The following is a 13,222-nucleotide window of genomic DNA, read 5'->3' on the forward strand; positions in this document are numbered from 1 at the left end:
TTAACCGAACTCACTCTAATGACCATATTAGTATATAAAACCTCTGCACTGATTCACACATTTATACTTACATGCAATGCTTGAATAAGATTAGTCAGCAATCAGTCCTTAATTGAGGTGAAAATGACCTTGAGGACGTCTTGAACAGATTTGAATTTAAGTGTCAAACACCTGGAGCGACCTTAAAGTCTGAATGTAACCTGGTCTAACTTGCTCGCTCTTTCTCTCCCACCAAGTGCCCAAGAATGCTGGTGGGAAGCGACCAGACACCTCCCCGGTCGTGTCCAGAGCTGCCAGCCAACAGAGGGGCCAGCTGGCCAAAGGGAACCAGGCCCTGCAGGTCCCCGCCGTGGCCCTCTACCCATCCCGCAAGAAAGTGCCAGTCAAGGATCTGCCGCCGTTTGGTAGGTCAAAAATTAACCTTCACCAATTCAAAATAATGTTTACCTATAATACATATTATAGCAAATGCTATACACGAGTGGACTGAAAGAAAACAAATTGGCGGCTGATTTGAGAATCAATAAATTGTTTTAGTCCAGATGAGACTGAGTGAGCTGAAGCTCTCCTGTTCACTTGTCCTGCTACACGCCATGTTTTCTCTTCCTCATCCTGTTTTGTGTAGACATCAGCAGAGCCGCCAGCTCCTTCAGGACAGTGCTGCCACCTACAGGCTGTCTGGCAACAAGCAAATAAATTAAACAAAAATCCCAGACAATGCAGTTTAGCATCCCAGCAGCCTCGGGGAGGGATGGCAGCGTTCCTCATGCTAATTCTGCTCATCTTCTCGCACATGTCCACAGGCACCAGTTCTCCTCAGTCTCTGAAGAAGATCCTGTCTCTGTCTGAGGAGGGGAACGAAAGGCACCGCAGGCAGCCAGAGGACACCGTGTCCAACGCCTCCTCCCAGCTCTCCTCCCCTCCCACCTCCCCCCAGAGCTCACCCAAGAAGGGTAAGCCAATAATCCTCCCTCCCTCTCACACCATTCTCCAGACTCCTTCGCTCTGTCACCGTGAGTCACAAGTGCCACCTGGTGGCTGCCAGCAGCTCTGCATCCTGTCGCAGTTATGTTGCTGGGCACTCCTGTTGTTCCTTCAAAATAAGACTCACCTCATGCTGCTTTTCAGGACCATCCAGTGATTTTATACTGGCTGTCACATCAGGAGCTCTTCTTCTATTTGTTCCACAAAACTTCAGTTGTTCTTTTAAAATAGTTTTGTTGAAACTACTCGAAAAAACTTTAATTCAGGTCGAGTTAATCTTATAACCATTTCAGGGTTATGAGGAAAGTACCTAAAGCACAAAAGCTGAGTGATGTTAAATTACCTAAATTTATTTAAATGTGCAAAATATCATAAATAATAATAAACCCCTGAACATTGTTACCTGCTGTACAAACAGTCAAAGATTTAATTTGATCCAAAAATCAGAATTTTTTTCTTTTTTCATACGTGCAACATTTTCTTCATTCACTTGGATCTGCAGAAAGAAAAATGCTTGTTTCAACGTACGCAGTCGAAGGAAAATGGCGCTGAATAATATCATGTCAGTGTTATCAGAAATATGTTTCAAGTTTATATCAAGTTTTATGACTGTCGGGACAAAATATTTTATAGAATCAAAAGAAAGGAACTCTCTCTTAGCTGAAAAAAATAATTTCTGTTGACAGTTCTTGAAGATTTCTTGTAATTTTTAATAATAATACGTCTAACAGTGTAACAGCTGTGGACCACAGGACTCTGGTCTCATTCAGAACTCTTGTTTCTGCTTAAATTAACATCGAACCTCAGGTGTCTCCCCTCAGCCCGAGCTTCATCATCACCTGCTGTAGTCGTGGCTGACGCATGTTTGCTCCACATTCCCTCTTCAGACTCTAAAGTGTAGTCAGGAGTGAAGCACTTACTCAGGTGATTTATGTTGATAGTCAAAGAGAAACATGTCCGCCGGGCTGCTCTCTCTCAGCCGAGCTGCAGAAAGAGGCCACAGTGATATTCTTGTACAACTGAATCGTACATGTGTCAGCAGTCAGCACCAGTAATAATAATAATAATAATGCATTTTATTTGAAGGCGCCTTTCAAAGCACTAAAGGACACCGCACATAACAACAACAGTACAACAACAAAAAACAGGGGACAATAAATAAAAAAATAATAATAATGTGTTTAGAAACACCAGTGATGTTTCTAAACCTCCACACACTTTGTGCACCGCTCTACGTCCCTTCACGCTTATTTCCTGATGTTTCCACACTCGTCAGCGCCGCGTTGAAACTCTGAACCTCATAAAAAAAAAACTGCTGTTTCAGGAAGAATCTTATGCACTCATCCACGAAGAGCTTGTTGGCTTTGAAATGACACTCTACAATTATCCCTGCCGTCTGTAAGTGAAGCCTGGACCGAGATAAGATGTTCGACTTAGAGATGATTGATGATAAGAGTTAAAAGAAGTTAGTTATTTTAATGTTTGAGGCCCACTCAGCACGCAGGGGGCCAAGTTACAGCTTCATCATCCTTCTCTTCTTACGAGCGAACACAAGACTGGAGTGGTTTGAATTTATTCTACTGAGACTGAGACACTTTATTTCCTCTTCTCTTCGACAGGTTACAACCGGATGGGAGACGCCTACTCAGACTCGGGTCACAGTGAGATCTCCTCTCGCTCCAGCCTCGTCAGTAACTCCTCGTTCGACATGGCCCAGGAGGAGAGGAGGCTCCGTCACTCTGGAGGAGTCGGGGATTCACACATTGTGGGAGCGCGACTGGAACGAAGAGCCACCACCGACCCGGATCAGTACAGCCTCGGGTAGGAACACTCAGGATTTTATTGACTGTTTGTTTTTTATGAGTCGTTTTATTTATCTGACTTCACTCTGTATTGTTTATGGCATCATAGGTCGTATTCGTCGATGCAGGACTGTCGGGGCATTTATACCGGCTGCCCCACAGTTCTCTCCTCGCCCAGTTCAGAGGAGCTGACTCAGGATCAGGGCGATCGCGTTTCCCTCGACGCTGCAGACAGCGGCCGCGGCTCCTGGACTTCCTGCTCCTCTGGTTCCCACGACAACATCCAGACCATGCAGCAGGGGCGTAGCTGGGAGACTCTGGCCTTTGGAAGCGGAGGCGGAGGAGGCATTGGAGGACTCCCACCAGGCGGACCAGAGGCCTTATTGGGGGGGCCTGCTGCACTGTGGGCAGCCCAGGCCAGGGGGAGCTGGGCGTCCGCCAGCTCCTCCTCATCCTCAGCTGCGTACTGGGGGGAGGACTCTGAAGGAGACACTGGCACCATTAAGAGGAGAGGAGGGAAGGACGTCAACGCCGACCCAGAAACAAGTAGCATCACATCCACCGGGTCAGAGGAGGCCAAGCAGCTCGGACGGCCGTCCCCGTCCCCGATCACCGCTGGGGGTAAAGGCCTCCTCTGTGAGTCCCCGAGCTTCACAGTCCTGTCTCTCTGATTTCTCATTAGTCACATTTGTGTTTTGTTTTCATGAATATGTTTATTTTTCACAAAAACAAACATTCTACATTAAAGATAAAAAGCACACTTAAATAAAACACAGAAGTCATTCTGAACATCATAGAAGTAACGCATCATCTGCTGTCTTGTTTGTTGATAAGGTACTAAAATACATCTTTGAACATAAACTCGTAGAATTAGTAATGTAAAAAGTTTTTGTGTGTGTCTTCATCATCCTCATTTCTTTTGTGTCCCTTCAGCGCGGAAAGAAAGCCGTTACCGCGAGCCTCCCCCAACTCCCCCCGGCTACACCGCCCTGACCATCTCCGACCTCGCCGAAGGGCAGCACCCGCCCCCGTCTGTCCCCACGTCCACGGTGACCCACACGGGCCGCCGGCCGCCCGACTACACCACGGCCCTGCAGCGCTCACGCATGGTCACTCAGTCGCCCGACTCCCACCAGGCCCACCAGGGGGCCAAACAGCGGGCGGGCGGCCTCCACCGCACGCGCTCACCGGCCGAGGATCAAGATGCTGAGGAGGAGGAGGAGGGTGAGTCCTTGTCTCCCAAACTAATCGCTCTGAGGAAGCCAAAGCCAGTGGCACAGCATACACCTGAGACTCCCAGACCATGAGAGTGTGTGTACGGGGTTAACAGGCAGGGCCCCTCTCCCCAAGGCAGGTAAAAACCCATTTATCAGGTCGCCCCCCCTCCACTCCAATGAACCTGCATGTGAACAGGAACACACACTCGGACTGAGACCATTCCTTCACACAGCACCAGTAGGACCGGTCCCGCTCCAAATCCCAATCCTCCAGCAGAGTTCAGTCATTTAGTAGTAATGACATGAGGATTGTGGATTTGGAGCTGGACCTTCACCTTTAACCCACAATCTGTCATCATGCATGAGTCATCCTGGTGGCAGCAGACACTCACCACCTCTGTTCCACCACACATCCTGCTCTCCTCTCTCACCTCCTCACACACTGTGCTGATAGCATCCATCAGCAGGCACAGTGCCGCCACGATCCTCTCACCCATGCAATCAAACTCAATGCCTGAAAACATGCACCTCCATCCTCCTGCACCAGCACGCACCTGAGCCACTCGCCTGCAGTCACCTGGATGATTCTGTCTCATTGTAGGAGAGATTTTCACACGTGCAGTTCAGTGTTTTCTCAAAGGTTTTTCAGTTTCTAATCAAGTCTGGTTTTCAGGTTTGGAAATAAGCCATCGGTTTCCATCAATAAACACTAATGTCAAATCATGATTACTCATTTGTTAAAAGTAGAATGGCACTCAGTAGATAACATACCTCTGCCAAGGCCCAACAGTCCCGTCACTCATCGATACCAGACGCCTAAAGACGCTTATTTTTTCACCAGCATCCATTATTCCCTGAGAAATTAACTAATCTTGCAATGTTAGAGACGATGAGAAGAAATTCCTGGATTCTGTCTCTTGATCCAGATCTGAAGCCAAAAGTTATTGAGGACTCAAAAATCAGCTGTCCACATTTCCTGTAAATCTGTTCAGTAGTTTCTGTGCTGACAAACCGACAAACCAACAAATAGACACGGACAAAAACTTAACTTCCTTGGCGGAGGTCGATAGAAACACGCAGAAGAATCCAAAATTATTACCAACAATTTACCAAAACTTGTAGAGTATCTTTCTACCAGGCAGCTGTTGGTTTCTGTTCATTTCAGTATGAGATGAAAATCAAATAGAAAACAGACGTGAAATTTGCCCGAGAAGTATTTGATCATATTGTAGAGACGAGTGAGTATTTTCTGCATCAGTACCTGAACTCTAGACGGGACGTAAACTGGACGTAGTTTATTCAAGCCTGAAATCAATAGTTGCTATATTTATTATAAATTTGAAAACTTTTTAGAGAACAGCCTCTGAACTGATCGATGTTTTTGATCACAAGAGTGAGAGAAGTCTTTTATAAATATTGACACATTTTACTCTGATTATTTTATTTATGCATTTTGATTTGACTTTTATTTTACCAGACAAGTTTTTAAGAACAAATTCTGGCAGAAATCTATTGAGGGCAGCAGGGGCTAAAAATCAATGAGATCCAAAACTTCTGACACACCAACTTCTTACATACTGTTTCACTGGTTACTCACTCAAACCTTTATGTTGTTTGTAAACAGAGTAAAGAAAGTACAGCAGCTAAACGTCTGTCACCTGATGTGAATAAGCTGCAAATGTCTATTTAATACATTTGTAAAAAACAAGTAAATTTAGAAAATAAACTCAATATATTCTCAGTTTATCTGCAACTCAGATAAACCCTGGAGCTGAGACAAAGCAGTTGAACGCCTGAGATTCATCGTGTGTCCAGAGTTCATAGTTCATCTCAAGCTGATTTTCAGATCATACTGACGTGAATCGAAGGCAGAAAATCAATCAGAAACATGTTGTGGTGCTCTGAGAAGATGTCGGGCAGTGAAGTGATTCATGGTTTGTGACCTGAGAGACGACGACTAAACACTCTGCTCTTTAGTTTCTACTTTCACTTATACAAACTACAAGGAACTTTTATTCCTCTTTCTATCTGGCAGACAAAACTACATCAAGAAGATATTTCTATATAGTTACTATAATTAATTTTGAGGCCTGTCGCCTGATTTGATTCTGACTGATCTGTTTTGGACAAGTCGTAAAATTAAACAGTATTTTTCATGAGTGCTGAGGTTGAGGTGAGGAAAACTCTGCTTGAATCATGAAAAAGTGAAAGTTCCTTGTAGCAGCTTTAAGTGAACTTTAAGTGACTGTCGACAGACGACATGTAGACTTTCATTGTGACCTTCACTGTCTTCTCTCTCCACAGAGGATGAACAGGTGTCAGCGGTCTGAGGGACAACGAGGACGTCCTTTTGCAGTAACTTGAAGTCTCCCTGGTTTGGGGTGAGACAGACAGACTGACAGACAGACTGACCAATGGACTCATCATCAGTTACGTACGTGCCTGCCTCCTCCACTCGGCTCTCCCTCCTGATCGGTGGACTCCTCTGCTCGTCTCCCTCCCCTGCCTTAAAGCATCATCGGGGGTTGAACGACCCTGCATGCAAAAAATACTGTGAAGAAGAAGAAGAATCATAAGAGAAGGAGAGAAGGGCAAAGACGATGACATGAAACGCCTGGCACTTTGGAAAAAAAGACTGCAGAAACTGAACTGGCGCCGGGAGGCAAACACACAAAACCACATTAGATGTTGCTGTTAGAACCGAGACAAAACCCCAGAACTCACCTGTTAACACAACAGCATCATGACGTGTCGAGCTTCATCTGCACTTTCTCATTTTCTACTTTCTAAAAAAAAAAACAGAACAAATAAAAACAAAGACTATCGTTTGAAGACGCAGAGGAACAGCGGTTGACTTGACTCTTAATTTTCCAGATCGATTTCTTTACGTTTTTTTGTTCTCTTCGTTGATTGATTGCACTCTGGGGGCTGAAAAACAGAAGATTTCTCTGCCTGGACTGAAACAACCCGTCTGTTGTCGAGTGTTTGAACTCTGAATCCAGTATTATCTCATGTTCCACATGTGAAAGCTTATCAAGTGTTGGTTCAAATCAAAGCTAGAAGGAGGAGGAGGAGGAGGAGGAGAGAGCCCGGTAGGGAGAACCGACATGCACAGAGTACTGACACACACACACACACACACACACACACACACACACACACACACAATTCATTTCTTAAAAATAGCACTTTCAGCACAATCCTAGATGTTCCCAGACATTCGGGCCTGGATAGCAGGGTATGAGTGATCCATATCTGACTGTCGTCCCACCTCGGAGCTCGTCTGGTTATATCAGAGTCTTTTTATCATCCTGTTGCTTGCTGTTACGTAGAGAGTGTTTTGTAACCGGCCTGTAGGTGATATCGAAAAAGCACAGAGCTGAAAAACTGAGCGAACATGTCGGACTCCATCATGTTGGTCTCAAATCACAAAGTGCAGCCTGACGTCAGGTGTGAATCACAGGACAAACTCACCGAGCGAGCGAGCGAGCGAGCGGGTGGGAGCATCAGCGTATTTGAGAAGCTGCTGTAAATTGTGAGTGTTCCCTGAACTGATCTTGTACAGAGTCTTATAAAAACCCATATCGCCCTTCAGAATAAAAGCATCCACTAATTCAGATTTGGCTTCTTTTTCCAACCTGAACCACATTTTTTTGTGAATGTCCAAAGCGCCTTACGATGCCATGATTGCATACATTTCTTTGCGTGTGGTTGTTCCCCGTCACAAATCACCTTGTTTCAAGAGCGGTCTTGAATCAAGCAATAGTGGAGTGAAATGCCTTATTCAAGAAACTTCCCCCGGTGTTTTTATAATATATTAAGACTCAGTACAAGATGAAGCCGAGCATATCCTTTCCGTTTTGTTCTCACCTGTTACAGTGTCGTAGATGTTTTCTCCCTCTGCTGTCGTGCTGATAGATTCCTCCTCAGAACTCACCTGTTACAGACATCAGCTCCGCGGATGCTGTTTGTAAATCGCTAACGCCTGCGTCCAGTTTTCCACCATATCTCGCCATCGAACGTGGAAGAGACTGAAGATGTTTTTTTTTATTTCTTTGACTCCGGTGGGGAAGTTGACATATGAAGATTTTTTTCAAGGCTGCCAATCAGAACGATTAGAAATCCAATTGTGAAACTTTTTGTTGTTGTTTTCTTCTTCTTCTATCACTGAGTCGCACTGATCACATTGATCAGTCTCGGAAACTACAGACTGAGAAAAAAGCCGATGAATGAGTGCAGTGTTTTCCACTGTGTTCTGTGACTTCACACTAATAATTTCCTGGGTTTCTCTTTTTTTTTTTTTTTCTTGTATTTTTTTGTAACGGCTGCAGATAGATTGTTAATAATTTGTTTGTACTACAGTGGTGACATGCATCATTCACTTTCATTCAACTCTCTGATGATAATGTGCATATTAGCGGGCAGAGTCCTATTTCGAAAAACAAAAAGTTGCACAAAAATGTACAAGCGTAAAGATAAGTGTAGTAGGTAGAACTGCTACTCCTGTTTGATGTGTGATGTCAGTGAGAAATGTACATTTAGCTGGTGATGACCTTCTTTTCTTCATTCTTTCTTGTACTACTTTGACCTGTATGTCTTTTAAAAAGACAATTGGTGGAGTATGTATCAGTTGTTTTTGTATTTTTAATACAATAATTGTAAATATTGGTTATATTTTTGTTCAAATGTACTATGTTTATGCCTCAACATCCAGTTTATATGAAGCTGGGAATCAATAAATACTGCATAAAGAATCAACACCTAGGTTTAAATGCACTTATTCATTTCTTCTGCATTTCGATGTCTTTCTTTTCGGTTGTTTTCCTTCAGAGGTTTTTTCCCCCCAGATACCGTCTAGTGTTTGCACAAGTCATGGAAGCAACTTGAAAAGTGTAACTCTCATACTTTTCTATCTGACCGCGGTGTGTCAGAATTAATAAAAAAGAGATATTGAAGTCTCCCCTTGCTTTTATTTACTTGTTTTGTATTGTCTTGTGATCCGGAGTCCCGATTTTAATTTGTTTCTCACATCAGCTTTTTCATTTCATAGTAAAAACTCCCACAATAAGAAGAATGAGGACTGTGGGCCAGAGTTCTGGGGAAACATGTTATTTCTCCTTTAATTTGTGTCTCATTTTTCAACTTAATTGTTCAGATCTACTCATGTTTTTAATAACTCCAAGGACCATTAATATTCTTCTATGAATAAAACATCAGAGAAACATTTCCATTTATACCGTTAGATTAAAAAAACTAATTCAAAACAACAGGAGCCACCTCCGGCAACAAAATGAGTAAACTGAGATAATTAGATGATTAAATAGCTTCATATTTTAATATTTCTGAATCTCTTCTGTAGGAATAACGAGCAGTTTATCAGACAGGACCTGCAGTGAAGTGTTTGAATAGAAGATGTAACAGTCCGACACCAGAGAGCGCTGTGGTTCTGCTCATGACAACCAGCAACACAGCACAACAAATACGAGAGAGCAAATTTGTGTTCATTCATTTAACCGAGAAAATACATCAGCCTCAACATGAAGAGGACAAACAGGTGAAGAGAATAATGTGATGTTCTGCTGGGAAACATTCAGTCCAGCACTGACCCAGATACTACTGCAGACCAAGTTCTTTCCCTTGTTCACACTCACCAGAATATGACACACAGTCGGACTGTGAGAGACGAGGAACCGCCGTCACACACACACAGAATCTCAGCCCAGTAAATAAAACGTATAAATATCTGTTTGACTGCTTCTGGCTCCTGTTCTGCCCTCAGCCCGTCACGTTCACAGAGAAGTGTGGAGGGCATTTACTGAACTTGTGCTGATATTCAGCATTTTTGTAAAAATTTGCCAAACCAGCAACGTGGAGGTCGATGTTGCCTCGAGCATTTTGTGCGTTTCATTAGTTTGTACATCCCTGCAGCAACATTCAGCTTGAACGTTACGATGTGTTGGATTTGGTGAGTTGTTTTAACAAAGCACTGATTGTTTTATTTTTTTTGCCACTTTCATGTTTTATATCTGGTGCTGTAGAAGGCTGAGTGATGTGTTTATTGGATTATCAGCATGTGGTGATATCACATGTAGTGTTTGTGTTGTGTTGTCTTTTCCTGTTTTTTTAAAAGTGTATCACACCAAAGTCAACTGAGAGAAAATAAATGAGCTGAGACTCGACCCAGACTTTAAGCTTATGACTCAAATTGATTGTCTGTGTTCCTTTTGTGTTTTCAGGTAATCAGAGTTAATGAGAACATTTAAAAATACACACATTTACATTTATTAATCTCAACTTTGGATAAATCCAGGTTCAAAATCTTCATTTAATGTGTTGGCATGTTACAGGCAAAGGTTTAGTTCAGAGGGATTTTCTCTGTTTATCACTCAAAAATGGATCTTCTGAGGTTTGATCCCAGGTAACTAGAGATGCCACCTGTCCCGTTTTTCCCAGAATTGTTCTCTTTTTTCAACAGCTCCACAACAAACATAAAATGACAAGATATTAGAAACGTTTTCTTATTTATGACTGATCAGAATATCACGTCACTGACCTCCTCATGCAGTTCCCATGAGTGTGATTGAATCAGAATCAGAATCAGAATTCCTTTATTGGTCCTGCAAACGGGGATATCTGCGTGTCAAAACAGCCTAATCAATAAACATGAATAAAAGTACAAAATCAACAATATATAATAAAAAGGTAAAAAATAGATTCTTACATACATAATATGTGCTAGTGCCCCGCCCCTTTCTGTGACATCATCCCCATGAAGTCATCATTCACATTTAATTTAATTAATTTTATGGTAAAAGTACAGAACAGAAATCAATAACACTTGAGCTGAGGTGTCCAGTTTTACCTGAGTGCACCCGATTACAATATTAAAGTAATGTAACTTGATTACATTCGGTTAGTTTTGGATTAATAACAAATGAAGACCAGAGAAATTAAATATCAATTTTAAAAAGTAGTTTTTTGTGTATCCTGTTAACAAGTGTTTATCTGTGTTTGGTCTATTCATTTTTATCTTAACTTTTGACAAGAGAAGTTACAGTAAATATGACGCAGTTGAGTTTCTCCGGCAGGGATTCGAACTCAGGATAAAAGCAACTCACCGATCACAGAACTCCCACTCTACCGAATGAGCTAAACAGCTCTGTAGGGCTACAGAATTCTCTGGCTGAAATGACGTAAACCACGCAAATAAGTCCAGCCCACAGATTTTCTGACGAATCCAGGTGGTGCGTGCCAAAAGGGGCGGTCTCGCTCGTTTCCCGCGTGAAATTAGCGCATTTCCCTCCAAAAAGTTAGATGTGTATAAAAATGGCTGACTGATTGTCACTCTGTTTGGAGCCGCTCTTCTCTGAGGACACGAACACGGTGAGTAAACTGTTCTGTACGAATCTGCTTTATGTGTCCAGTTACCTGCTCAGTACAGGTGTATTCATGTCTGTGTGGGAGGTGTACAGGTAGTTAATACTTATTGATCTCAGGTAATAAGTCCAGGTGATGTTCCTTCATATATCAGCAGCTCCACATATTAACTACCGTCATGCGCTGTAAGTGCTACTTATGTGCGGGTTAAAATGGAGCCAGCCTCCCTCTCATGTAGGTGAGATTTGTTTCTAGCTCAAATGTTTCTGAAATAACTCTGAACAGAAGCTGAAGACGTCTCATTTAACTGTTAACTGTCGAGGTAAATTCAGCTGGAACATAATCCTTTAATTACAGCCAATTAAATCCGTGATGGACGTTGTGTTTTGTTCCATGCACCAAACTCCATTGTGATTTTGGTCGGTTTTATTTCTGCCATGTTAATTACATGAATAATGCACAGTTAACTAAACTTTGGTCACTATCTAAAAACAAGATGGTAGTTTCGGTAAAGTCGGCATTAAGTTTTCTTAAATGTATTTATTATTTAGAACGGCATGAAAGCTGTTTAGCTAACGTTAGCTGGTCAGTGTAAGTGAGTGGTTATGTTATGCTATGTTAGCTAGCTGACTTTAAAGTTGTTGCAGATGCACTGCACGGTTTGGAAACACGTTAGCAGCGGCTCAGCTGCCTTTATTAACGGCACTGACACTATAACGAGCTTATAAAGACGTCTGACTCATTTAATCGTGTTTTTACAGACAGGTTTGCATGTTAGCTAACGTGTGTGTCTGTTGGAGAGTGTTAGCATGAAGGCATTATCCTGCTGTGTAATGTTAGCTTGTTAATACTAGCGTCTTACAGCTGAATATCTGAGTACAGCACAGTTAGTTAACAGGCTCCAAGTGTTGTGTTTAATAATGTCTGAGTATGTTTGTTTGTCAGCGTCTAGAAGGTCATTTTGAGCAGTTAAAGTAGTTTAACACACAATATGCAGCCTCACTGTAATCGGCACAGAATGGATTCAGTGTGTTTGTCTCAGTTCTGGTTTTATGTGATATTTAAATCACTGCACTGACTCCATGTCTGTCAAAAGATAGACTTTAAAAGCATGTTACTCGTGTATAAAGCACTAAATGTTCTCAGGATTAAATACATTTGGTTTACTTTTGGTTTACCATTAAAAAACACATTTATTAAATCAGATTATAGCAGATTTTATATTGCAGAGTGATTTGAGACTCCTGAAGTGATGTCATGCGCATGGTTACAGACTGCTATATCATTCTTTATTATGAAATTATAATCCTGTAAGAAATCCCCTTTTTGCCAGATGTGTCTGTAATCTGATTACATCTTCTTTTTTACTGCTATCCACCTGTTTCCTCGGGAGCCTATGGGGGCTGCCATGACAGATAACTACTTCCGCCAGCGGTTTTCTGTTTCCGGTTGCCTTGCAACTGCATGATGGCCGCTGCCGCTAAGCTAGCCCTAAACAACTAGCGTTAGGTCATAAGAGCTAAATTGTTTTTGAAATGAGCTCAGGTACAACATGTGCCGTTGTTGGTTGCCACAACAATTCATGAAAATTGAAGTTTTTTTCAGAAACCTCTCCTGTAGTACATCAACCACTGAGACAAACTTGTCCTGCCCTGCGCCCTACACGCCATGCTGAGGAAGGAGGAACGGAGACTAGCGCGGCTCGCGGCTTGACACTAAAATAAATATTTGGGTTTATGAATATCTTCCACAGAATAGCTGCTGCATGACTTTCCTAACCCGGCAACGTCCGAGCAGCCGCCTGTCTCCACGGCTTCACTTTCCTTCAGCATTATCCACGCT

At 42.6% G+C, this 13,222-nt stretch overlaps 1 protein-coding gene across 14 annotated transcripts in view; it reads left to right on the forward strand.

Annotated features, from left to right (window-relative positions):
• rapgef2b (Rap guanine nucleotide exchange factor 2b) overlaps positions 1–8,961 on the forward strand; it is a 110,230-nt gene extending 101,269 nt beyond the window's left edge. For 12 of the 14 annotated variants that reach the window (XM_030395652.1, XM_030395657.1, XM_030395655.1 and 9 more), the window contains 6 exons: positions 237–404; positions 804–953; positions 2,604–2,805; positions 2,896–3,422; positions 3,720–4,140; positions 6,308–8,961. In XM_030395652.1, the coding sequence (XP_030251512.1) occupies positions 237–404; positions 804–953; positions 2,604–2,805; positions 2,896–3,422; positions 3,720–4,093 (1,421 nt within the window). In that variant the 3' untranslated portion in view covers positions 4,094–4,140; positions 6,308–8,961. The remainder of the gene's footprint in view (positions 1–236; positions 405–803; positions 954–2,603; positions 2,806–2,895; positions 3,423–3,719; positions 4,141–6,307) is intronic. The other 2 variants (XM_030395653.1, XM_030395660.1) reach the window with 2 other exon arrangements.
• The last annotated feature ends 4,261 nt before the right edge of the window (positions 8,962–13,222 follow it).

The sequence above is a fragment of the Sparus aurata genome, chromosome 18 (assembly GCF_900880675.1).
Source record: "Sparus aurata chromosome 18, fSpaAur1.1, whole genome shotgun sequence".
NCBI classification, from domain to species: Eukaryota; Metazoa; Chordata; class Actinopteri; order Spariformes; family Sparidae; genus Sparus; species Sparus aurata.